Source organism: Nannospalax galili, unplaced genomic scaffold (genome assembly GCF_000622305.1).
Source record: "Nannospalax galili isolate Female #2095 unplaced genomic scaffold, S.galili_v1.0 scaffold206, whole genome shotgun sequence".
Lineage (NCBI taxonomy): Eukaryota > Metazoa > Chordata > Mammalia > Rodentia > Spalacidae > Nannospalax > Nannospalax galili.
The window spans coordinates 9014340-9041234 of record NW_008358101.1 but is presented as its reverse complement, the minus strand read 5'-3'; the positions used below and the strand labels follow the sequence as shown (position 1 = coordinate 9041234).

Sequence of the window (26895 nt, the reverse complement as noted above, 5' to 3'; positions counted from 1 at the left end):
CATTTGTATTCAAAGAAATTAATGATAAGAAAATATATGTATTTCTTACATTTGCTTTTTGTTTTGTATATACTTTTTGTCCCTCATTTTCTACCTCACAGTCTCCCTTAGTGTTTCAATAATTTTATAGTGAAATGTTTAAATTCATTTTGCATTTCCTCTTGTGTATTTCCTATAGCTATTTTATTTGTGATTGACCTAAGAATTGGGTTATTTGAACATGTTAAAATTTGATCACTAACTTGAATTTATACCAACATAACTTTAAAATACACAAAGCTCTGTTCCTTTGCAATTTCATCTCTTCTTCCAGTTGTTGATGTCACAGTGTTACATCTTTAAAGACTGTTCTTCACAAAAAAGGAAAAAATGAAAAATAGTTAAGATAAAAAAGTCCTTTATGTTACTTTGAAGTCATCTCAGTTGGAGGAGGAGATTGCAATGATAGGAACTGCAATAACAAGCAAGTATTATTTTTGTCTGAACTGTAATCAGAAGTAGTAGCCAGCAATAAGAGCCAAATGTCTGATCTTTGGATAGGATCATTCTTGCCCAATCTGGCTCCTGTAAACAGGTGCCAGGGTACAGGTCACTCTGGAAGGCAGATATAGCTGTCTACAATTGGTTGGGGTTAGGGAATGAGTAGCTGTTACCATACTAAGGACTGAAATTGAAACTAGGTACAGCTAATTGTCTGAAACTTCCCTTAGAATTTGTATGCAAGCTCCTAAGGAAAAAACATCAATTGACAGTCCAACCCCAGCTTCAAGGCCTAAAAACTACATCAATGACCAACACAGCAAATGATGTTGGTGCAGTAGGCACTTTTATCTGGGGGGTAATCAGCAGCTACCTTAGTGGACCTAAGCCACTCAGTGGGAGGAAACTCATGTGTGGTACTGTCAGCCTAGTCAAATACATATAATTGGAGAGGTCACTGATCTTAGAGAAAACCCAAGGCTCTTATATCCCTAGACAAATGTAATTTCTTACTATGTGCAAAATATGGATTCTTATATTTACAGACAAATATCCTCATCACCACTAATCAAAGAAGCTTCTTTTGCAACAGACAGAGTATTAGAGAGTTTCATAACTGGTCACACACAGACACTGCCTGTGAATTGCCCAAGTCTAAGTGACACATCTATAATGCAACCTCTACACCTAAGACTCATGGAACATAGAACAAGGGGTAAAGAGGACACTAAAACATCTCTCAGTTCTCATCAATGAAGCTCCCTCATGCAACAGAGTGCCCGGAACACAAAAGGTCACAAACGGCCAAAGAATAGAGAGTAACTCTCCAGAGTGTGGGCCCTTGGACAGGACTCCTATATTAAACATCACCCACCCTGGGCTCAGGAACCGTTGCAGAAGACAGGGCAGAAAGATTGTAAGAGCCAAGAAGGAGGTGCAGGACCATATAGAAATACATTCCTACAAGCTCCTGGGACCCTACTCATATGATCTAGAGCAAAGGTGACAGCATGCACAAGACCCATGCAAACTCAAGCAGATAAAACTCCAGCAAGGAACCGTGGAAATGGGCAACAAGCCCCAAATCTTAGTCCAATAATTATTGGCAGCTGATTACTGCTGGATGAGGAAGAGCTGATCTTCTTAAAGGGAGGAGCTATAAATAGATTAACTAGACAACCCTAGTGGATGAACTTGCACTGAGGGACCTCTAATTAGACACAATAGGACTTAACACAAATGCCATAATGTATGAATTTCGGGGGGAGGGTTATGGGAGGGTGCCAATGGGAAATGGGGTATAAAGATCATTAAGATTAAGGTGATCTGTATGAAATATACAAAAATTCAATGAAAAATTTCCAATTAAAAATAGTTTGTAAGCATTCAATGGATCCCACATTTCTAAATTATCCACAGCAAATTCTACTGATGCAATTGTTGTCAAGGGGTGTGGCAGATTCCTGGTGCTTCCTATTCTTCCATTTTCCCTGAATCTTCCTTTTTTTAAAAAAATAATTTATTGAGCATTTCATACAGGGATATAAGCATATAAGGTGTTTTGATCAAATCCATGCCCACTCCCTCCCCTCCAACTCCTCCCATATCTCTCCATCACTTTTTTTTTCTGATAACTTCATGTACTCTTTCTTCATTTTTTTATGGGACACTTTGCTACTCTAACATAACCCCCTCTGAAGAGGTAACCCTAAAATCTTTGAAGGATTAGATAAGAACTCCCAAATACTTTTGACATTTTTGGCCTTTAGAACGGAGTATGTTGCTAAGAGGCCAAGGACATTTGACTTTTAGCCAAGAAGCTGGCTACTTTTCTTTGGAGTCTTTTTACATAAACTAACAGCCTAGCCAATTCCTATCCCTATTCTTATCACATCATACTCTGAAGAGGTTACCCAGGTTGAGGACAGGGAGTTGGGACACAGATCACTCTGGCTTCTTCCAAGCTGAACAGGGACTCAGGGTGAGGCAATTAGGGTATCCCTTCAGTGGGTCTATCTAAAAGACTCCCAAACTGCATAGCTCTTATCTGTAGTGGGAAAAGAAAGTCCTTGAATTGTGAATAGGAGATGTAAAGACAAGAGTAATTAGCATTACAAGTTCCAGACAGGGACCTAGAAAAAAGTCAGAACAGGGCAATTTTCAAATGTTCTTATGAGAGTCCACTGGAATTTCTTGACAAGGGCTTCCAAAAGCATTCCTCTATTGGGTTCCTCCTCATTTTTCTTTTGTTTTCCAAGGTGGGACTCTAGAGTGATGGATTCAGGATTTGCTTTCAGGGATTTTTCATAGCTGTTGGAGTAGTTAGAATCAGTGTCAATTTCCTTTCAAAGGATTCTAGATGGGGGGAGAAAACAAATCTGGCCATCATTTTAGAATAATAGTAGGTTGTCTCCCTTAGCTATAGGTGGGCACTACAGTACTGTAGACCAAGATTTGAAGTCTTACATCTGAGCGGCACTTTCCGATTCAGACCAAAATCATCAATGAGAAATAACTGCCTAAATAACTTTTTATATGGATTTAAGCCTAATGTCTGAGAAGTTTAATACCTTGAACTCTTAAAGAAATATACTGATCAATTTACTCATTGGTTATACTTTTCTTCTTGGTGTTTAAGACCACACAGTTGACCCAATTTATATTTGCAATTAAGGTGGTTTGAGGACATGTTCTTCAGGGGTCACATGGGCTTGGGAGGAGACCCTGGATCCTTTTTTTTTTTTTTTTTTTTTACCAGTTCCATCTATGTGAAAATAAGTCAAAGGTCCTGCTCAACCATGGCTGGCTTCATTTGGAAGCATAGAAGACATGTTTTCTCTGAGTTGACCCTCCTCTTAGACTGGACACTGGTTCAAGTCCATCTGGCCGGTCTCCATATCTTCCCTGAACAAGAGAACAGGTGACTCACCACAGTTACAGGACATTTTGAGAGATGTTCTATAGTGCCCTGGAACTTAGTAGACATTTGCGGGCAAGGGGAAAAACACTGTCTTTTAAGTCCCTCTGATCAAATTAATATAAGCCTTAAAGTATGGCTGTTAAACATCCAATAAGGTTAGATCCACCTGGTACTTTTAATTACCATGTGCTACGTAGATAAAGCTTGGGTAAAAAACTAAATGTTCTCAGATAAACCTTGACTAGATCCATATTTTGTTCCTTAAACTAGTTGACCAAACTATAACCTTAGAAATTTTAAGATCATGCATATATTATTTTTGTCTCATCCTTTATGTATCATAAAAAACTTACACAGACCTTCATCACTGGCTTAGGCTTTTTCATTTTTTTCTGACTATTTTGGAAAATATTTCCATTCCCATATATGTTTAACATCTTTTACATTCACATTTTCTTTTTTTAAATAATTATGAGACATAATAACAATAACAAATAAAATTTTCCACCTGTTGGGAGAATTCTTTTCCTGGGTATACTAAGCAATGCTATTCATTTTTAAGGTTCTAGTGTCAAGCCAATGTTTGATAAAAGTTTTACTGGGGAACCAATGAATTTATTGAGCTTACTTACCAAGATAACTGAGGGGTTGCTGAGGTGTATGTATGACCTGAGGGTTTGCACACTGGAAAACCTTTACCCAGCATGTGTCATGCCTTCTCTTCCTAGCCTTCCCCAGATTGTATACTTTAGACCTCCCCAAATCCAAGAGGCCATGTGTGAATAGGGTCAAATTACATTCCGTTGGCTGGGGAGAGTGGCTGGATACTCTGGTGAGGGTCCAACGACCCTGCTTGGCACTTCTTTAATGAAGGAGCACAACCGACAACAAGCCCAACTATGATGACGTTTAGCAATCAGGCACTGATGAAGTTGTGATGATGATAGTTATTTCATACAGAAGAGACTGTGTACAGTATCATTTTAATAAAAGGACATGGAAATTAAAAGGATTTGGTGCTAGGATCCCCGTATGATGGAGAACATAGGTTGTTTGTTTTTCTGAGTCTGTGTTACTTCATTTAGTATAACAATTTCTAGATCCATCCATTTGCTTGCAAATTTCAAGGGATCTTCTTTTGTTATGCTGAATAGAACTCCATTGTGTAAATACACCACATTTTTGTTAACCACTCATCAGTTGAAGGAAACTTAGGTTGCTTCCATCTCTTAGCTATTCTGAAAAGAGCAGCAACAAACATGGTTGTACAAGTGTCTCTATAAAAGGATGAGTCCTTTGGGTATATGTCAAGGAGTAGTATAGCTGGATCATACGGTAGGTTCATTTTTAGTTTTTTGAGTTCTCCACACTGTTTTCCATAGAGTTTGCCCGAGTTTGCAATCCCACCAGCAGTGAATGAGCATTCTCTTTCTCCACATCCTTGCCAGCGTTTGGTATCATTTGTTCTCTTGATCCTAGCCAGTCTGATTGGCATAAGGTGCTATCTTAAGGTGGTTTTAATTTGCATTTCTCTAATTACTACCGATGCTGAACACTTTTTGAGATGTTTCTTAGCCATCTTTATTTCTTCCTTTGGGAACTCTCTTTTAGATCTTTAGCCCATCTTTTAATGGGGTCATTTGGTTTCTCAATTCTCTGTTTTTTTAGTTCTTTATATATTCTGGATGTTAAACCTCTGTTAGATGTGTCACTGGTGAAGACTTTTTCCCATTCTATGGGTTTTCTCTTTACTTTTTTGATTGTTTCTTCGCTGTACAGAAGTTTTTTAGTTTAATGTGGTCCCACTTCTTGATTGCTGACCTTAATTCCTGAGCAACTACTGTCCTATTCAGAAAATCCTTTCCTACACCTATATCTTGTAAGTTACTGCCAATATTTTCTTCTAATAGTTTCAGGGTTTCCTGTTTCACATTGAAGGCTTTGATCCATTTGGAGTTGAATTTTGTGCAAGGTGAAAGATCATGGTCTAGTTTCATTCTTCTACAGGTGGAGATCCAGTTTTGCCAGCACCATTTGTTGAAGATGCTGTCTTTCCTCCATTGTGTGTTCTTGGCATCTTTGGGTATACTCGTGTTTGGCTCCTCAAAGATGTTCCATTGACCTATATGTCTATTTTGTGCCAGTACCATGCTGTTTATAAGACTATAGCTCTGTAGTATACTTTGAGATCTGGTATAGTAATGCCCCCAGCATTGCTCTTTGTGCTCCGGGATTCTTTAGCTATCCAGGGTCTTTTGTACTTCCATACAAATTTAAGGATTTTTTTTTCTAATTCTGTGAAGTATGTCATGGGGATTTTGATTGGGATTGCACTGAATCTATATATTGCTTTTGGTAGGATGGTCATTTTCACAATATTAATTCTTCCAATCCATGACCATGGGAGGTCCTTCCATCTCCTGGTGTCTTCCTCAATCTCTTTAACAAATTTAAAATTTTCATTATAGAGATCTTCCGTGGCTTTGGTCAGATTTATTCCAAGATATTTTATTTTATTTATTTTTGCAGCAATTGTAAATGTGAGCATTTCCCTGTATTCTTTCTCCAATTGCTTGTTATTAGTATATAGAAAAGCTACTGATTTTTGTAGATTGATTCTATAACCAGCCACTATACTAAAAGTGTTAATCAGTTCTAGGAGTTTTCTGGTGGAACTTTGGGATCTCTTTGGGATCTCATCTGCAAAAAGTGATTGTTTGATCTCATCTTTTACAATTAGTACTCCTTTAATTTTCTCCTCCTGTCTTACTGCTCTAGCAAGCGTTTCAAGCACAATGTTGAAAAGGAGTGGAGATAGTGGACAACCTTGCCTGGTTCATGATTTTAATGGGAATGCTTCCAGTTTTTCTCCATTTAGAATGATGTTGGCTGTGGGTTTGTTGTATGGCTTTAATTATGTTGAGGTATGTTCCCTCCAGTCCAGTTCCCTCTAGGAATTTGAACATAAATACATGTTGAATTTTGTCAAAAGCCTATTCTGCATCTATTGAGATGACAATGTGTTTTGTCTTTGAGTCCATTTATGATTAATGATGTTCATTGACTTGTGTATATTGAACCATGCCTGCATCTCTAGAAGGAAGCCTACTTGATCATAGTGAACGATCTTTTTGATGTACATCTGTATGCGGTTTGCAACTATTTTGTTGAGAATTTTTGCATCTAGGTTCATTAAGGATATGGGTCTATAGCTTTCTTTTTTGGTTGTGTCTTTACCTGGTTTGGGTATTAGAGTGATGCTGGCTTCATAGAACAAATTTGAGAGTTCTTCCTCTGTTTCTATGGTTTTGAATAATTTAAGTAGTATTGTTTGGAGGCCTTCTTTAAATGTCTGGTAGAATTCTGCAGTAATCCATCTGGACCTGGGCTTTTCTTAGATCGGAGGCTTTGTATTACTGTTTCAATTTCCTTATATGTTATGGGTCTGTTTAAATTGTTGATCTCTTCTTGGCTTAACTTTGGTGGTTCCCATGATTTTAGATATCCATCATTTATTTTAGATTTCCAAATTTAGTAGAATATAGGTTTAAAAAATATTTCCTTATAATGGTAAGGATCTTTTGGGTGTCGTTTTGATGTTTCCCCTTTCGTCTCTGATTTTGTTGATTTGGACTGGCTCTTTCTTTCTTTTGGTTAACTGGGCTAAGGGGTCCATCTATCTTGTTTAGCTTTCCAAAGAACCAGCTCTTAGATTTATTGATTCTTTCTATTGTTTTCTTTGTTTCTATTTCATTAATTTCTGCTCTGATTTTTGTTATTTCGTCTCTTCTGCTGGGTTTGGGTTTCATTTGTTCTTGCCTTTCCAGTGCCTTGAGTTGCAGTTCAGGTCCTTTATTTGGCCTCTTTATACTTTTAAATGTAGGCATTTATAGCTATAAACTTCACCCTTAGGTCTACTTTTATAGTGTCCCAGAGGTTGTGTTGCATTGTATTGTCCTTTTCATTAAATTCCAGGAACTCTTTTATTTATTTCTTTGACCCACTCATTGTTTAGAAGTGTGTTGTTTAATTGCCATGAGTTCATGTAGTGACTAGGGCTTCTTCCAGTATTGATTTTGAGCTTTATTGTATTGTAGTCCTATAGAATGGATTTAATTATTTCAATTTTTTTTGTATTTGTTGAGGTTTGTTTTATGGCCCAGTATATACACAATTTTTGAAAAAGTTCCATGGGGTGCTGAGTAGAAAGTGTATTCTTTTGTGCTTTGGTGGAATATTCAAAAGATGTCTGTTAGGTCCATTTGATGTATGGTATCAGTTAATTCAGTTGTCTCTCTGTTTATTCTTCATCCAGGTGACCTCTCTAATGGAGACATTGGGGTATTGAAGTCCCCTAGTATTACTGAGTTATGGTTAATCTGTGTCTTAAAGTCCTGTGGTGTTGTTTTTATGAGTTATGCTGCACCAGTGTTTGGTGGATATATGTTAAGGGTTGTAATGTCTTCTTGGTTAACTGTTCCTTTGATCAGAATGAAGTGACCCTCCTTATCTCTTTTGACTAGTTTTCCTTTGAAGTCTATGTTGTCATATATTAGAATTGCAACCCCTGATTGTTTCTTAGTTCCATTTGCTTGGAATATTCTTTTCCATCCTTTCATCTTAAGGTGGTGCCTGTCCTTGAAAGTGAGATGGGTTTCTTGCAGATAGCAAAAAGATGGATTTTGTTTCTTAAACCATTCACTTAGCCTGTGTTCAGGCCATTGATATTTAAGATTATTATTGAAAGGCGTGTATTTCTTGCCATCATTTTGATTGCTGTTTGTATTCTCTAATTTTGTGTTTCCTCAATTTTACCTTTATTTTCTTTTGTTGCCCCTCGGTATAGTTGTTCCTTTCTCCTCTCTTTGTATTGCTTCAAGTATTCTTTGAATGGCTGGTTTTGTGGACCTGTATTCTTTCAGGCTTTTCATGTCTTGGAGGATTTTACTTCCCCCCTCAATTATAATAGGCATTTTTGCTGGGTAAAGCATTCTGTGTTGACATCCATTGCCATTTAGAACTGGAAATACCTTGGTCCAGGCGCTCTGTCTTTCATAGTTTGCATTGGTAAGTCAGCTGTAATTCTGATGGGCTTTCCTTTGTATGCGACTTGTTTTTCTTTTGCTGTTTCAGTATTCTATCTTTGTACTGTACATTTAGTGTTTTTACTATGACATGTCATGGGGAGTTTCTTTTCTGATCGTATTTGGTGTTTTATGTGCTTCCTGTATTTGTATGGGGATGTTTTTCCTTAATTTCAGGAATTTCTCTTCTACAATCCTGTTTAAGATCTGGTCAACACCATTATCATGAAATTCTTCTCCTTCCTCTATGCCTATAATACATAGATTTGGTCTTTTCATGGTGTCCCATATGTGTTGCATATTCCATTCTTGTGTTTTTAAAATTTTTTCATAATCTTTGCTTGAGTGGTCCAGTTCTTCTTCTTTATCCTCCAAAGTTGATATTCTGTTTTCCATTTCATTCACTCTAGAGGTGAGGCTTTGCCCTGTTGTTTCAAATTGGCTTATTGAATTTTTCCTTCATTTGTGCCTGAGTTTTCTTCCATGTTTCTATCTCTTTTGTGAATTCATTCAGAAGTTTATCCCTATCTTCTTTTAGTCTTTGATTTGTTTGTTCATGTGTTCTTTAAATTAGTTGAATTCCTTGATTGTGTTTATGATTGTTCTTTTAAATTCAGTGTCCTGGGGTATCTCTAGGGGGTTCTCTTTGTAGAACTCTTCTACAGGACTAGTGGAGTTTGGTAGGGACATAGTGTTTTGGCTTTCCATTTTCTCATTCTTTTCTTGTGATTTTGGCATGTGAATTTCTTTTGTTGTTTTTGGTTCTGATATGAGAATTAAGCTGAAGTATGCTTCTGTTTGCATTATTGGTGTGCCTTGGTCTTTTTTTTTTTTTTTTTTTAGGTTTATGTAAAGCTGGTTGGTCCAGGTTTCAGGTTCTCTCAGATTTTATTTTGGAGGGAGCTTATGGCTTCAGATCAGCTACTGAGGAGCACCCACAGAAGCCCAAGCCAGGTTCCAGTCAGGTACACTCAGGCTTCCTTCTAAGGTTTGGACCCCTGCTAGCGGGAAGTCAGGGGAAATTTTGGGAGGTTGCCTAAAGGGGGCCAATTTAGAACTCCTGTTGGTCTGCTGAGATCACAGTGGCTTCACAGATGGAGTTCACAACCCACCCTTTTAGACTGTCTGCTAAGACCTCAGTCTTATACTACCAAAGCCAGGTCTGCCCTGAAGGCCTTTGGAGGGGTCTCATGCAATCCCAGCTAGGGGGCTGGGTATTGTGCAGTTAGGGGAAGAACACCACCAGGTGGAGACAGGATCCTGGCACTCTCAGGCAGTACCTTGCATTCTCAGACCCATACGATAGAGGGAGGCCAGAAACAGGCACTCTCTTGCAGTCTACTGAGATCACAGCCACTACATAGATGGAGGTTGGAACCCACCCTCTCAGGCTGTCTGCTAAGATCTCCCTTATTTATTTTTAACAAAGGAGAAAACTATCATTCAAGCTACACAGCTAAAAAAAATGAGGGAAGTAAAATTTGAGTAAGCGGTGCCTGTCTACAGACCCTATATGTATTCTTACATCAACGCATCCCAGTTACTGGGGAGTGAAATCAAGGAAGCAGGTATACAGCATGAAATACCAGTTCACCCAAATGAAAAGAACAAATGGGAAAATTAGCGCAAGCATTATTTTTGTTTGTAACTCAGGCAAGTTTATGGGAAGTACAATTCTGGATAAGGGTGATGGGAGACTGTTATTTACCTCATGGGATGAAGAGCTGAAAACCTTCTTGGGGCCACAGGAAGTGAGCAAGACAATAACAAAGCAATGGTCTGACTATATTACACTGGTGTTTTCAGTGAAACAATCAGAGAGAAAACAGTGTCAGAGACAACCCTGGAAAGTCTGTTTATGAGCCAGGTTTGCCAGTAGTGTGCTCTGTGCTAGTTGTGTGGGTCTCTTTTACTTGAACAGAAATAAAAATGAAAGAAAACCCATTACTGAGTCTGAGACAGGAAGATTGACTCAGGCAGTCAGGGTACTGAGTTAGACCCTGTCTGATCAAGGAGTATTTTATTGTAAACTTTTGTGACAATTTCAATAGCCATTTCTTTCTTTCTTGGTTTTTTTTTTTTTGGTCTTTTTTGAGACAGGGTCTCCCTGTAGTAGCCCCAGCTGTCCTGGAACTCACTATGTAGATCAGGCTGGCCTTGAACTCACAGAGATCTGCCTGCCTCTGACTCCCAAGTGCTGGGATTAAAGGTGTGCACCACCACACCCAGCTTCAATAGCCATTTCTATTAGTTCTTCAATAGCAAATGTTTAGCTATAGTCTATGTTAGCAGCTAAGCACCGCCAGACAGAACTGAGTTCCTTGAATTCTGTTTGTTAGATGTTTACATGATAAACAGCTCACTATTTCAAACACATTAAAAGATAATAAGAGATTTCCCAAGTTATTAGGTTTTCATATTTTCCCTATAGTCTATGATTGATTGAATGCCTATGATCTATACTGTAACTCATTGTGAAAAAAGAATTAAAACATGCGTGTTTTTCCAATTCGTTCATTGCTAATAAAGAAAAACTACAATAATTATATTCTAATTTTTTTTGAAAAATAGTATCCAGTTTTAAGAGGCAGAATTGGTGAGGAACATCAGTAAATCTTAGCCATGCAATATAGTCTGCATATTTCTAGGCAGGTGTTTAGAATATACTTTAGCTTTAAGACTCACACCCTGCAAACACAGCACTGTAGTACATAAATAGGAAAATTAAGTAATTCTTTGCCTACTGAATGCCATATGGCAGCACCATTCTGAAATTATCTCCAGCATGAAATTCATGTTCAAAACGAAAATTCATTCTCAAATGCATTTCTTTCTTTTCTGTTAAGTACAAAAGCATTCAGAATTGACAAAGTTAGAGCTGGGTGTGTAGCTCAATGGTGGAGTACTTGCCTAGAATGAATGACACGTCAACTTTGATCTTTAGTATCATTAAAAAGGAATTAGGGTGTGGGGAGATGGCTCAGTGGTTAAGAACACTGGCTACTTCTGCAGAGGATCCAGGTTCCATTTCTAGCACATACTTGGTGGCTAACAATCTTCTATAGCTCTGGTTCCAGGGAATCCAATGCCTTCTTCTGAACTCCTCTAACTTTGCACATCAAATACACTTATATACATGCAGGCAAAACACACTCATAAAATAAATTAAATTTAAAAAACCAAAGTGGGATTAACAATGCCTACATCTTTATTTACTAAAATATGCTCTAGTTACTAAATATCATCAGTTGTTTATGAAACAGCATGTTTGAAAAGTAAAGATCAATCAATTGGGGGCTTATAAAGGTCATATCATATGGGCTGCAGAGGCTTCTTTTGCCTATTTAGAAATTGATTACTGAAGATATAATTTATGTTTCAGGAATTTAGAGAATGTAACCCAATACTTTCGATTCTTGACTTAATTATTCATAAAACTTTCATGGAATTCTTAGTAACTGATCTATTCCAAACATAGATCATCAGTTACGTAGTTGATCAAGTTTTTCTATTCCAAAGTCTGAAAGTCAGATTTACATTTTCAATCTAAAATTTCTGGTTCTATGTGGCCCTAAAGTCATCTAAGCTGTAGACCTTGGACCATAATCATTTGTAGCAATCAGAGAGCTGGACATAGCTAAAAGTCTACTTGTTACCCAAATAGAAACTTTGTAAATGGAACATATCCCCTGAGTGCTCCTTCCTCTGTCCTTTCTCTACACTGGGTTGGAAAAAGTAGTCATAACATTAGTAATATATTGCTGAACACAAGTATATGGAGACAAGTTGGAATAGATGTGTTTCTAATTCAAAAATAATTCCTCCTCAACTTTAGACTGAAAGACTTGGTGCTGTCTTGGCAACATGGAACACAAGCTAGCCATCTGAAAGCACAGGCCAGCAAAACATCTGCCCCCTCTTAGATTTAATGAGTTGGAATTTTTCCTTTTCCACCTCTGTGGTATGAAATATTTTGTATATTAAATGAGTATTAGAAATGACCAAACTCTGTTGGCTGGTACACATAAACCATCTTAAACTGTCTTTCTTAGTCCTCTTTATTCCATTAGGTGTTAGAGAACGGAGTTGTTCCATCTCATTCACCCAGTTCTAAGATTGCCAAGTCTTATAATCTTGGACTAAGTGAACCAGGTCAAAATGGATATAAATGAACCAACCATTCAATTAGATGTGATTTGAGCATAGAGTGCTATGGTTTCAATGTAACAGAAACTATAAGAACTTAAAAGGCTCAGAATAATTCAGACTAAAATATCTTGGGGTCTTTTTCCATTTTAAAAATAATTGGGTAATTCTATGTGGTTGAGGATTGACAGCATAATGGAAACAGAGAAAACTGCAGAATTTCTCACCAGGTAGCTGCATTAGCAGAAAAACTCCTAATACAGTCTGTTAGTTGAAAAGAACATGAAATGGTCTTCTGTTTTCTTATGAGGTGCCATATTCACCTAGCTCTTAGCCAGTTATACTTAGCTACTGCTAAATTCAGTTATTGGAAAAATGCTTTCTAACATGTAGCCTTCAGTAATAATGAGAAACCTCATGCATCCCGACCCTTGTTATAATTGTTTATTAGCATAGACAAACATAATCAAACCTGCTTTTGATTTTTCCTTCTATTTATGATGTGCCATAGAATATGATATCGCTATGCAATAGCAATGCTGAATATCTCCACATGTATTTTTTGTGACTGACTATATGGTAAATTGGTGGACAAATTTTTAAATGATCTTTGAAAATCTTGTATTTCCCAGTAACACGTTTTTCAAGATAGACCATTCATAGGGTAAAATGCATACTATAAATGCCATACCCCATTGTTATATTACATAAATTTTATTGTACATTCTTGTATATATAGTTCACTTACCAGAATTAAGAGGCAACTTGAGGCCAGTTTTGTGTGCTCAGGGATGGTAGAAAACACTGACAAAATCAAGCAACCGAACACAAGGAGAAAACTGTAAAACAACAGAAAAAAAAAAGAAATTTGATAAGGACTTTATAGAACCATTACAGAACAAGTAAACCACAGACCCACTTCAATAGGCCTGGGTTAAATAATTACTAAACATTTAAAATATCAAAGTTCAATATGAGAGTCCATGTAAATCAAGCTCTTTTGCAACTTTTCTGATGAAGGGGAGTACATGTTGCTTCATGGCATGCTGTTGGATAGATGTGTTCTCTGAAGGACCAACAACAGATGAATGTCTGAACCCTAAGAGACTCCATAGAAAGGGAGGGAGACAGTCACCTCTCCCACCCAATCGGTCAACTTCAGTTGCATGAGGGGGAGGGTCTAAGGCTAGACATCGATGAAGCCAGAGAGGAGGTGGGTGCTTCGCCATCTTGGGCTGGGGTGCTGGCGGGCCCAGGATCTGGAAAGCTCAGCCAAGATGGAGGTCAAAAAGCCCGTGGGTGTCCACATCTTTGTAAGTAACCCCTTTTCATCATCGTAAGCTCTGTTGGCAAGCCCAAATAAATGTCTTTATTCCCTATACTGTAGTTTTGAAAAATATTGGTTGGTAAGTTGAAAGAGAGCCATTACGTGTACCAGTAAATTTGACTTACACATGTCACGTTTAAATGCTAACACATAAGAATCTGTGTCTTTCCAACACAACTTTATTCCCAAGAAGGCCCTAAAGAAAAGCCTAGAGAGTGATTCTTGCTCACATATCTGGGAATGACATTTCCAACTGCTCCCCATTCCAGAAGGTGAAAATACCTTCTGTTTGTCAACTTTGGCCAAGTGTCACATGTTCCATGTTGTTATTATTACTAAGCTGGGGGTCCATTTCTGCACCCTAATAGCGCTCATGGATTTTCATTTGCAACTTGTTTATATTAATAAGAACAAAAAAGATGGGAATGATTTTCCCTGCTACCAGAGTACTCTTGGTTTTTTTCAGTCAAATTGCTAAGAAAATGGCCTTAAGTTCTTTCTACTTATAGTTTAATGATAGAGATCAAAAGTAAGGAGCAAGTATTCCTAACAATTACTATAATGACATTTTTGTTTCTATAAACATGGAACTTCTAGGGTCACAGTGGAATGTCTGAGTGTATAGTGTTATGTATGTGGGAGGGAGGGTTTGTGTTCCCAAGGAAAATGTCTAAGAAAAGAGAAGCTTCAGTTCAAAATTGAAGTTATTTGAATGAAATGCAAGACATCAGAAGAAAACACATGAGCTACTCACTCTAGGCCATAATTTTACCTTTACCTATGGCCAGGACATTCACAAATGGTCAAATTCATAAATTTAAAGTATCAGCTTATGTGTTTCTCCAAATGGTATTAGAGAACATCTCCACCTCCTTGTAGCCTCAGTAAAAAGCCTTCAAGGCCTTCTTGAATGAAGTACCCTGATAATCTAACTAGGAATTGACTGATATGGCCTAAGCAACAAATCTGTCTCCTAATGCTTATTGTAATAAATAAAGTTTTATTGTCATTTGGCCCTTTCATTGGCCTGTTGTCTGTGCATGCTGCAAGTATAGAACTGAGTAGTTATAACAGTCAGAATGGCCCACAAGACTGAAGTATATTTACTACCTTGCCCTTAGAGAATAAGTTTACTGATCCTTGACTGACAGATACTATGTCTTCCCTACCATGGTGAACTAAAACATCTAAAACTGTGAGCAAAATAAGTCTTCCCTTCTTCTAAATATCTATGTCAAGCATTCTGTCAGACAGTTGGGAAAGCTGGCCAATACAATTAACTTATTTTTCAGTAATAGTCTGTATGTCAGCATATAAAGACTAGAAGCCAAAGACCTCCATCTTTCTTACTGTTCTAGTGCTATGGACAATCAAATAAACCCATTAATTCATCTTTCCTTTCTTACTTACCCCCATCATTTATCTATTTATTTAGTTGGCAGATATTTGTGTATGTTGTAGTAGGCTGAGCCACATGGATATAGAAATAAATAAGTTCTTATTTATTTATTTTTTGCTTTACAGGCTTTGTAGTCTGTTGAAGCATCCAGAGAAGTAAACAGATGTAAGCAGAATTAAAGCTCTTACTAATGACTGAAGTGACAGGAAAGTACAGAGGTTATAAGACCATACAGGAGAGGAAAGATCAGGCAATATGGACTGCTGAATTTGTGGATTCCAAAGCAAAATGAACATAAGGCCTTATATCTTTAAAATTATTTAAAAGTTCAAGATAGAGATAAAAGCATTAAGCACAGTAGGATACCCTTTTATTTTTTATTAAGTATTTTATTTATTATTTTTATTTTATGTCTATGGTATACTGCCTGCAGGTATTTAAGTGCACCAGTATTGTGCCGTGCCCACGTAGGTCAGAAGAGGGTGTCATGTACCCTGGAACTGGAGTTATAGATGGCTGTTAGCAGCCATGTAGGTCATGGGAACCCACCTAGGTCCTCTGCATGAGCAGTCACTGCTCTTAACCACTGTGCCATCTCTCCCGTCCCAGGATACCTCTTCAGATATGGGTTTCCACAAGAACATAGGGATTATATAGCCATGAAGCTGAACCTGAAGTTAAAGAAGACTTCCTGGAGAAGACACTGACCGAACAGTATTCAAGTCACAGCAAGGTGCTATTGAGGAGAATGGCTGGGAAGAAGGAATACCCTAATCCATGGGGCTGTGTAGGTCAAAGTCAGGTGTAAGCATATCTTTAGATTTCACTAATTGATCAATAAGTTAGTCTTAGAGAACACCAGCTAGATAACTTATTCTGTGATGTTTGAGAAAAGTGAGGCCTACAAGTCTTACCAGTGCACTTTTTTTTTTTTTTGCACAGGAATAATTTCAGCTCAGTTGAAAGCATTGTACTGAGTACTCTATTATGAAAGACATTGTGCCAAACACTACAGAAGTTCAAAGAGAAACTGAGCAGTCTCTGACTTTAGGAATTACGTGTGTAATGAGATGGACAAGATGTACATGTTGGGCCATAAAGAAAGGCAGAGGAAGACAAGTGCTCAGAAAAATGCTTCAGAGGCTGAAAGATAGAAGGGATTCTATTCAGCTGGGGAAGGAGGAAGTTCCCCAGGAAGGTGATACTTGAGATGTTCTGCAAAAGAAGGGTTGGACTTGAACAAAAATTTCCTAGGGAAACATTCCAGAAAGAAGTACAATATGAGAAGGCGTCAAGCCAGAGGAGAAGCTGTGGGGCAGGGTCTGTATTTAGTTCAGTAGACAGTAGGGAGTCATTGAAGATTTAGGACATAGCACTGGTGTCATTAGTATATCTGATGACAAGCGTCTCTCCTCAGCATGACTCTAGACTTCCAGCTCAGCTCCCAATGACATCATTGGGGTTTCTAGTGATAAGGGCTACTCCCAAGTATGGCTTCAGACAACCAGCTCAGCCCTCAGCCTCACCCTCTGCTGCAGGTCCATGACTTTTATTTCCATGAATCCTTTGCCTCATATATATTTCTGGCTTGTATGGTAGCCTCTACCTGTAATGTGTTTTTCTAGAAACCTTACCCTTATGCTAACACGGCAGCAAGTGGAAAAAAGACGGAAAAGCAGGGGCAGACTGGGAGGAGTGGGGATTGGGCAGAGATGTAAGGGCTTGAAAGCCTAAGGCTTCCATGCATAGTTATTGGTGACATTCTTAACACATTAGGAGGGAAAAGGACAGTAAGTCACGAAGAGGGGTTGCTTATAAAAAAAAAAAAAAAAAAACAGCTTTAGAAACTTGAATCTAAATCTTAGTTTCCAGAATCTGGTTGGAATATGGAAATAATGTTCCCAGAAGGAAGTGAATGTCTAAAACATGTTCCCCTGAGAGCGATGCAAACAAGGTAGAAGATCTGGTAAAGAAACATAAAGGATATTTGAGGGCCATTTTCTGTTCTTGGTGAATGACAATGTGGAGAGCAATGCCCATATTCTGCTGTGAGCTCGCTTTTGGTGACATTGCCAGCAGCAGACTTCCTAGCTTGAGAAAGCACCAAATTTGACACAGATTGACCCCCTGTGAGGATTAGGCATTGGTCTCATTGGCAGTGACAGCGTGCACTGCAGGGATCTGAGTATGGCTCTGCTGACATCATTGCTTCTGAAGGTCATGTTCATATTTCTGCATGATAATGGCTGACTGTTAACCCTCTGCAGTTCTCTAGAAGTTAAGTATGAGCAGTAACAATGAGGAGTCATGGGCATACTCAGGATGTCTTCATCTAATTCCATAGGTTTCCTAGGGGTTCTTGTGTATAATTTAAGGTATTGTGAACATGGATGGGAAAAAAGTTCTGCCTTTAGTTTTCACAATGATGGTATTAGTGTTACTTACGATCGTAGAAATGACAGATACTTTAATATCCCATTTTAGATTACAAACAAAATCATAATTGTTTCATCTTGAACAGTGATTTTTTTTCTTCATTCTTCTGAGGTGATGGCAGTTAGTAGACCCTGTTAAGGGTTGTTTTAATTCATTAATTAAAAAGTATATTCCTTGGGGCTAGAGAGATGGCTCAGTGGTTAAGAGCACTGGCTGCTCTTGCAGAGGACTCTGGTTCAGTTCTCAGCACCCACATGGCAGCTAACAGCTATCTATAACTCCAGTTCTAAGGGAACTCACACCTTCTTCTGACCTCTGGGGGGATTGCATGACACAAGTGTATTACATACACGGAGGCAAAAAAAAAACATATGAAAATAAATCAAAAAATGAAAATATACTTTGTTATATCCTAAGAATGTTTCATATTTCAATAATTACATTTTAACATAAATCCATCTTTTGTATTTTCTGCATTTTAAAACATTGTGATAAATAGCCTCTGGGCTTCCTTAGAGTGCTGAAATATCTATGACATAACTATACACAAAATAGAATCTTATGCTGAAGGGTTAGAAAGGAAAGGCTGGGATCTGGAAGATGGCCCGGTTTGGTAGTCATAAACACCTTAACTTAAAACTGTCATGAGATTTCCCTTCAAAATTATTCCATAACAGCTATCGGCCTTTATCTTATCTGAAGGATTTATGCCTGTTTCAGATGAAATGCACTTTGATCCAAACAGTTTATCCAGAATTTCTTTGGAAGGCAGTAATTTTGTTAAGATGAGAAGAACATTCATGAAAAAGTAAATATTACCAGTTTAAGGGATTCTCTGTTTAGCCAAGAAAATGACCATAAGCTTTAGTTAGTTAAGAATCAACATCTGTTTCTTTGAAATGTAGGCATTTAGAGCTATAAGTTTCCCCTGAGACAGCTTTTAATATGTTCTAGAGGTTTTATTTTGTTGTGTTGTGTCAACATTTTAATTATTTTTAGGAGTACTTTTATTTCTTGATTTCTTCTTTGACCAGTTCATCATTCAGGAGTATGTTGTTTTAATCTCCATGAGTTCATGTACTTTTTAGAGCTTCTTTGGCTATTGATTTTAAGTTTTATTATGTTGTGAAAAAGCACAAATGAATGACTTAATGGTACAACTCAAGAATTTGGAAAAGCAAGAACAAGCCAAACTCAAACCCAGTAGATGAAGAGAAATAATAAAAATCAGAGCAGAAATCAATAAAATAGAAACAAAGAATCAGTATCTGGGGTTTACTTTAGTCAGAAGGTTGACATGGGAAAACCATGGGTTTTTGCTGAATGAATGATGCCCAGCCTCCAAAGTTTGTGCTTCCAGCCTAGGTCCACTTAACTAGAGCTAAAATGACATGCAGCTAAAACACCCAGAAAATGTTAACAGACACTTGGTCAAATGGACCATAGCAAGTTACATTATTGTCATCTCCAGACACAGAAGCCTAACGATTCACAAACAGCTGGGAATTATGAAAGGCAGAAATGAGGCATGGAGCTGATATTTAGCATAAATATCTCACTGAGCTTCAGCAGATATAAAGTTGGCTTTCCTGACACTGACACAAGAACACATCTCTGCCTACAAGGCAGTCTTCTCTAAGTATTTTTGTGGTCTATACAATTTCCAGGGCATAACTGCCCATGCAAGTCAAGAATATCTAATGAGAAAGCTTTGGTGAAGAGGAGATTTCGGATGTCTTGCACGGAATGGGATCCAGTTAAAATAAAGCACCCTAATGAGATGCAGGTATTGAATCCTTTAAGAAAGAAACTCTTTAGAAATAACTTAACAGAGGAAATCCACTTCTGCCTCTGACTCTTCCTAAGTTTCAAGTGTTACTTTGGTGATGTATGTACTTCAGTGCTTTGGATGGAAGACTTTGTGTGTGCATGGGATTTCAATGAGTGGCACCTACATGCTAGTGTTAGTGACCTTAGATGACCCATAGACCATCATGCATGTGCCTGGGGTAAAGTCAGCTAATAAATCAAAACCTCATTGTCAGAGGATAAGGTTGAAAGTCATTGATTTTCTCTTGCATCCTAAATTTATCTTTCTAAGCTTAGGACTTTGTAAAATGTCCTTGGTGTATAATTTTTGCATGAGAGATATGCAGTTTGCACCTGGAGTGTCCTTCTTGGCACATCTCAGCTTCCATTGCAAAGTAACAAAAATTAAACACATTTTATTGTCTTTCATAATGATGTAGAGTATTTGGTTAAAAATACCATATAATTCTGGTTACATACCTTAAGTCCTACATATTAATATATGTCCTAATCAAAGAAGTTAGAACTTTGTGAAGTTATAAAATGAAATGTTAGATATTGAATGAGGTATTGAGGCAATCAGAGGGTGGAAAGACTAAGAACCAAAGGTAGGGAGGACTGGAACAAACAGAGTCTTCTTGAGATGACAGGACCCCTGCACTCATGAGCTCAGCAGCTCTGGTTGTCTGGACAAGACCTCCACAAGATAAAGCCTGTCAACATTTTAGCACAGAGTATGAAGGTTTTCATGAGCCTCCATTCCTAACAGAGGAACTATGGACAGTTCAAGGTTTCTAGGGGAAGGAAAGTCAGTTTTCTTTAAAGGTGTGGTTCCTGGTAGGTCGACCACCCTCCGGTGGATGATGACTCTACAACCAGGAGTATTTGGAGAGCACAAATTGGAGTTGATGAGTTATTAATTTTTTTTTAAAAAGGATGGGCTGGAGAGATGGCTCAGCAGTTAAGAGTACTGACTGCTTTTGCAGAAGAGCTGGGTTCAATTCCCAGGACCCACATGGTGGCTAACAACCATCCTTAACTCCAGTACCAGAGGTGTCTGATGCCCTCTGTAGGTATTGCATGACACGGTCACACCTACCTACATGCAAGCAATCCATTCATACACACAAAATAAAAATAATTAAAAATATATATCTATAAAATAAAAAAGGAGACCATGAAATGAGGGCTGGTAGAAACATGGGGTGGAACTGGTAGGAATTAAGAGAAGAGTTGGGTGCATATGACAAAATACAATATGTGAAATTCTCAATGAATTAGTAAAAATGTTTATTTTTAAAAAGAGACAATCAGAAGATGTTGAGGAGGGTATTTTCTGCTTCCTTACTGTGTTTCTGCAGATGGCTCTGGCTAACATAAATGGTATAGAACTTGGTCTGAGAACTTATAAGCAGTTCATGAGGTTTCCCTTAGACCTTTTAGACACACAAACACACCTTGGCCTGAAGCTTACTCCTATGCTCAGGGAATTCATGTGCCCAGAAGGTTCTCAGACTGAGTCTCTCATGGTCACCAAGGTGATCATCTTTAAAACATCCCTAAAACACATTTTCACAGCTTCTCTTTGAGCCCTTCCAGTGTCCAGAGATCACTTTATGCTCACTCAGGCATGTTACAGACTACTCTTAGAAAAGCAGAGGTTTGACCTAACTACCTCTTAAAGTTAACTCACTTCATCTAGAACCTTCCTTCGTGCTCACAACCACTGGAAACATGTGCTCTGACTTCTCTCAGGCAGTTATTTAGATACTTGAGGATGGTTTTTAGCTTGGTTTCCCCATCGGACTTCAGAATATACCAAGGCCACTTGTCTACTCTGCATATGAAACAATGTCCAGATCTGTCACTCTCCTTGCAACTGTGTCTTAAGTTCACCCACTTTGTTATTGCATCCCTCAAAGTAACACCCTCCAGTAAGACTCATGACCCTCCAGTATAAGCAAAAAATTTAATCATCAACATGAAATACCACCACTGTTAATTCTTGCCAGGAAATCCAAGCTCAAACTTCTTATTGTTCAACTACTAGAAAAGTTTGGTTTCAAAAGGACTATCTCAAGGACACTTTAGTTTCTCATTTACCAGTGTCTTTCCTACCACACCACAGAGTTTGGAGGAAACCTGAGCACTATTGACCTGTGTCCTTCGAATCCCTTTATCCTGGTCCCTAATGAAATTATTTTTACTAAACTATCTTTGATTTGCTGCTATTTCCTTGAAAAAGACTAATGAGCATTCAACCAACATACTCTGTTTTAAAACTGTCTCAGTATTTCACACAGCATTTTTTTCTTGATGCATTCCATGAGACAGTCTCACTAGTATTTTTGTTGCAAAAAAAAAAAATCTATATTGTTTCTAGAAAAATAATGAAAAAATTTTAGTGTGACACAGTGATCTTTTATCTTGTTCCTCTTCTTGCCTTGGCTGGTAGGACACTCAGAGGTGAAATTGAGATGTATGTTAACAATGGTCCATATCAGTTATTAACAAGGATGTTTGTGGGTAAACTTCTTCCCTACTGATATCCCTGTGCTCTTCTCTCATTATCTAATCTTTTCTGCATTGCATTAGTCGAAAATGTTTACAAACAGTGTACCAGACTCTGCAGGGTCCGTGCTCTGAGGGATATCTGGTTTAGTAGGAAGACACACCTTTCGTTATTTTTATCCAATACTATATAATTTTTTCAATAGTCTCAAATCTTTTCTGCACAACCCAGAGCATACAGGGTATGTTCAGTTGAATGATTAAGCAAGCAAGAGATAAAAATGTGATTTTATCTGTCACCCTCTGAAATGAGACTTAGTACAGCTTACATTTGTATTCATTTTAAAGAATCAAGTTCAATGATTCTTTAAACTTAAGGTAAATAAAAATGGAGAGATTTTGCTCACTTGGATTTCTAAGTCTTTATATTTTTTACTTTATTTTATTATTATGTTTACTTTAATAATTAATTCCTAGCATGAACTAAAAACTCCCTCTTCTGAGACCCTCTAAATGTCTAACACTATGGTCAGGATTTTACTGTGGTTTGTCTCCAGGGACTTCTTACTAGGGACACATTCTATGAATAGTCCTATCATTTTGTCAAAATTTCCTCTTTCTAGTCCTTAATCAAATTATAAAGCACTTCTCAACACTTTGCTGAAATCAAGGCATTTTTATCTACTGTATTACTCAGCCACAGCAAGCTGGTAAACCTATCCAAATAAATATAAGTATAATTTAATATTCTTGCTCTTGGCATACTTGTGCTGCTTTCTAGTAACCACAGTGCTCTTCTGCATTTATTATAAATCATTTGTTTAAAGTTCCATCTGAAGTATTTCTAGGAATTGCTACTAAGCTTATCAGTATACAGAGTACAGCCCCACCCCCCTGTCTTTCTCTTTTTTGACAATCAGAATTTTTCCTCTCTTGGATCACTTGGCACACATTATACTTTTTTTTACAGACTTATTAAAGTTCCTTAATTTCATTTATAAATGTTTCAACACCTTACAGTAAACATTGTTTCAGAAATATGAACACATTAGTTGACGTTTTTATGCATATTATATTTTCACTTTCTCTTAATCACATTTTTTCAAACTCCTTTAGTTTAGAAAGTCATGCTTGCTGAGGGAATAGAAGGACTGGGTTAGGATTTCAACAGCTCAGATTTCTCTGTGTGCTCACAGCAACACTGATGCCTGGCACCAAGCATATTTCTTCTTCATTCCTGTTTTTTGTTTTTCATAAAAAACCACATGTACTAATTTAAACATTACTTTGAAATGGTTTTAAAAGAAAAGAAAGAAAACTTACCCAAACTTTTCAAAAAGATTAATTATGTGTATGTATATGGATATGTGCACATGTGTGCAGGTGGCCACAGAGGCCACAGGTGTCAGATTCCCCACTCTTAACTGCTGAGCCATCTCTCCAACACCCAGAAGGCTTTGTTTATTTATTTATCACTTATTTATTATAATATTTTACTTATTATTTTTATTTTATGTGTATACGTGTATTGCCTGCATGTAGGTAAGTGTACCCATGTCATGCAATGCCTATAGAAGACAGAAGAGGCTGTTGGATCCCCAGGAATTGGAGTTACAGATAGTTGTTAGCTGCCATGTGGGTGCTGGGATTCGAACCTGAGTCTTCTGTAATAACAGTCAGTGTTCTTAATCACTAAGCCATCTCTCTAGCCCCAATATTTTCTGTTTTTAACTTTTAAAAAATTATGGATAATTTTATACATGTATATAAGGTGTTTTGATCAAATCCATGCCCACTCCCTCCCCTCCAACTCCTCCCTTATCTCACTTTTCTCTTACAACTCCATGTACTCTTTCTTTTTATTTATTTTTTTTTATGGGGCTTTTTGATACTCTAACATTCTCCCTCCGAAGAGGCAATCCTAAAATTTTTTAGGGATTAGATAAAAGCTCCCAAATTTATTTATTTATTTTTGAGGGAGGAAGATATCATAGTTTTTGTGGCTCATAGCCTATCTGAAGTTACTTAAGGTTGTGTGTTTTTAAAGATGAGAGAACTTCTGTATTTAAAAATACAAGCCAGGTACAGTGACACAGACATGCAATCTCAACCACTCTGAAGGCTAAGACAAGACCACAACTTCAAGGACTGCTGGGCTACAAAACAAGTTCAAGGTCAGTCTTGGAAGCCTATCTGATGACAGTGATGATGATGATAACGATGATGATGAGCTAAAGCTACCACTCTGCACTGGGGCTCTTGTACAGCATGTATAAGGTCCTTTGTTCAATCCACAGAACTGTACAACAGAAAATAAAGCAAAAAAAAAAAAAAACCACAGTCCTTGGAGTGGTGACTCATGCTTATATCCCAACACTCATGAGTCTGAGGCAGGAAGATAGAAGTTGAAGTCCTGGATTACATAGTGGGAATTTGTCTGAAAAATAAAAACAAAAAGAAAAACCCTGAAAAATTCCAACAAGCAAACAAGCAAAAGTAAAAAATTGATGTGCACTGGAGAACTGAGTGGGTAAGATTTAGGTTTCTTTCTATGTTCCTTTTTTTTTCTAGTTCCTCTGGTATGTCTCTGTCCAGCACGTACATTGTTTGCTTTTATTTTTGTTTCAAACATTGTTTTCTTACATTCCATTGTTTATGTGCTTGCTCTGTCCCTTTAGTGTGTTTAGTACAAGAACCATAACCTCTTCTAGGGGGAGGCCTTGGAATGGGAAAGTTGGGACTCTCCTCAATTGCTGTCACATCCCTTGGTGTCATTCACAAGCCTGAACCTGAAGATACTCACTTGGTCTAGGTGAACTGAATGAATTTTGATGTATCAAAACTAAATCTATCAGGGCTGTTGATAGCTCAACAGGTAAAGGTGCTTGTTGCCAGACTCTACAAGCCTGACAACATGAGTTCTATTACTGAAACCCAGGAAAACGTGGAAGGAGAAAGATGGCTCCACAAAGCTGTCCCACAACTTCTGTAAGCATTGTGTGGCATGCATGCCCACACACACATCGAGCACACACATGAAAATACACACATACACATAATAATAAATAAAAATCTAAATCAATCATATAACATGTACATGTATTATAGTATCACTTGACAGCCCATTAACATATATAATTTTGTTCTGTGTAATTTTTTTTAATATTATACATAAATTTATTTTGTATAAAAATTGAATTCTACCCGATGATTTCATAGACATACACAGGTGCCAAGGATCCAAGTGCAGCTGATTATGACTAGTAATAATCAGATACATACAGATTAGAGATGCATGCGCCAACATCTCAGTAACAAAAACAATGAGTCTTTCTGTAAGGAACAATATATTCTAAAATGAAATGGAGATCCTTTATAAAGGTTAAAAACTCATTCAATTTTATGTCTTACAGGGCTTATACTGAGTTCAATATTATATAACTGTATTAATTCAACTGTGAACCTAGAAACTTACAGCCACTTGTGAAAGAGATGTACTCTTGCTCTGGAGTGTGTTACTGAATATGTTAAAGCTGTAATGAAATGCTTCTTCTAATCATGTAGTTATTTAAAAATTTTTTTAAATAAATGACTAAAAAATCTAAAAGGTGAAAAATCTCACCTTTTGTCTCTTTTAAATTAATTTCTAAAGTTAGCATCCAAAGTATTGCATTTCCTTATACATTTACACATATATGACATTGTATTGTGTTCCTACTCATCCCTTGCTGGCCCCCTTTATCCCCACTTTCTTGCCTTGCTGGTCTCTTTCCTCATAACAAATGATTGTTCCTTCTGCTGTTAGGCTACATGTATTCTATTACCCTCTCTTTGTTTGTGAGATAGGGTCTCCCTGTATTGCCAGCTGGCCTGGAACTCTCTATGTAGATCAGGCAGTTCTTAATCTCCCAGAGATACACCTGCCTCAGTCTCCTGGCTCCTCACTTACATTTTCATTCTCCTCTCTCATGGTCCCTTTTCTATTTTCATGTTACACACACACACACACACACACACACACACACACACACGCACACACATCTATATTTCACCTATGAGAGAAAACATATTTGTGTTTCTGAGTCACTTAACATAATGATCTCTAGTTTACCTGCAAATATCATGATTTCAGTTCTGGTTTTGGCTAAAGAAAATACCAATGTGTACAACAGATACCATCTTTTCTTTATCCATTCACTGGCTGATGGGCATCTACACTAATTCTATTTTGTGCCTATTGTAAATAGTACAGCAATAAACATGACTGTGCAAGTATTTCTTTGATATTACTCTAAGTCTTTTGGGTATATGCCCAGGATAGCTGGGTCATATGGCAGATTTCTTTATAAATTTTTGAGAAGCCTCTGTCCTGATTCTCATACTGGCTGCACCTGTTTACATTCCCAAAAGGTGTGTATAGTGACTTCTTTCCCCCTTATGATCATCAAGATTTTTTTATATGTTTTTTTAACATTTTATCTATTTATTTTTATGTATATGAATGTATTGCATGTAGGTAGGTGCATTCGTGTTGTGCAGTGCTCCTGAAGGTCAGAAGAGGGCATCAGATCCCTTGGCTCAGGAGTTAAGGGCAGTTGTTAGCCACCACATGGGTGCTGGGAATAAAATTCAGATCTTCTGCAAGAGCAGCCAGTGCTGTTATCACTGAGCCATCTCTCCAGCCCTCATTTGTTTTCTTGATGATAGCCATTCTGACTATCATAAAGAAGTTTTAATTTGCATTCTTCTAATGACTAAGGATGCTGAGCATATTTTCAAATAT

At 37.5% G+C, this 26895-nt stretch overlaps 1 protein-coding gene across 3 annotated transcripts in view; it reads right to left on the bottom strand.

Annotated features, from left to right (window-relative positions):
- Kcnq5 (potassium voltage-gated channel subfamily Q member 5) overlaps positions 1-26895 on the bottom strand; it is a 613681-nt gene that overhangs the window by 208095 nt on the left and 378691 nt on the right. For all 3 annotated transcript variants that reach the window (XM_008856328.3, XM_017795162.2, XM_029557802.1), the window contains exon 2: positions 13379-13469. In XM_008856328.3, the coding sequence (XP_008854550.1) occupies positions 13379-13469 (91 nt within the window). The remainder of the gene's footprint in view (positions 1-13378; positions 13470-26895) is intronic.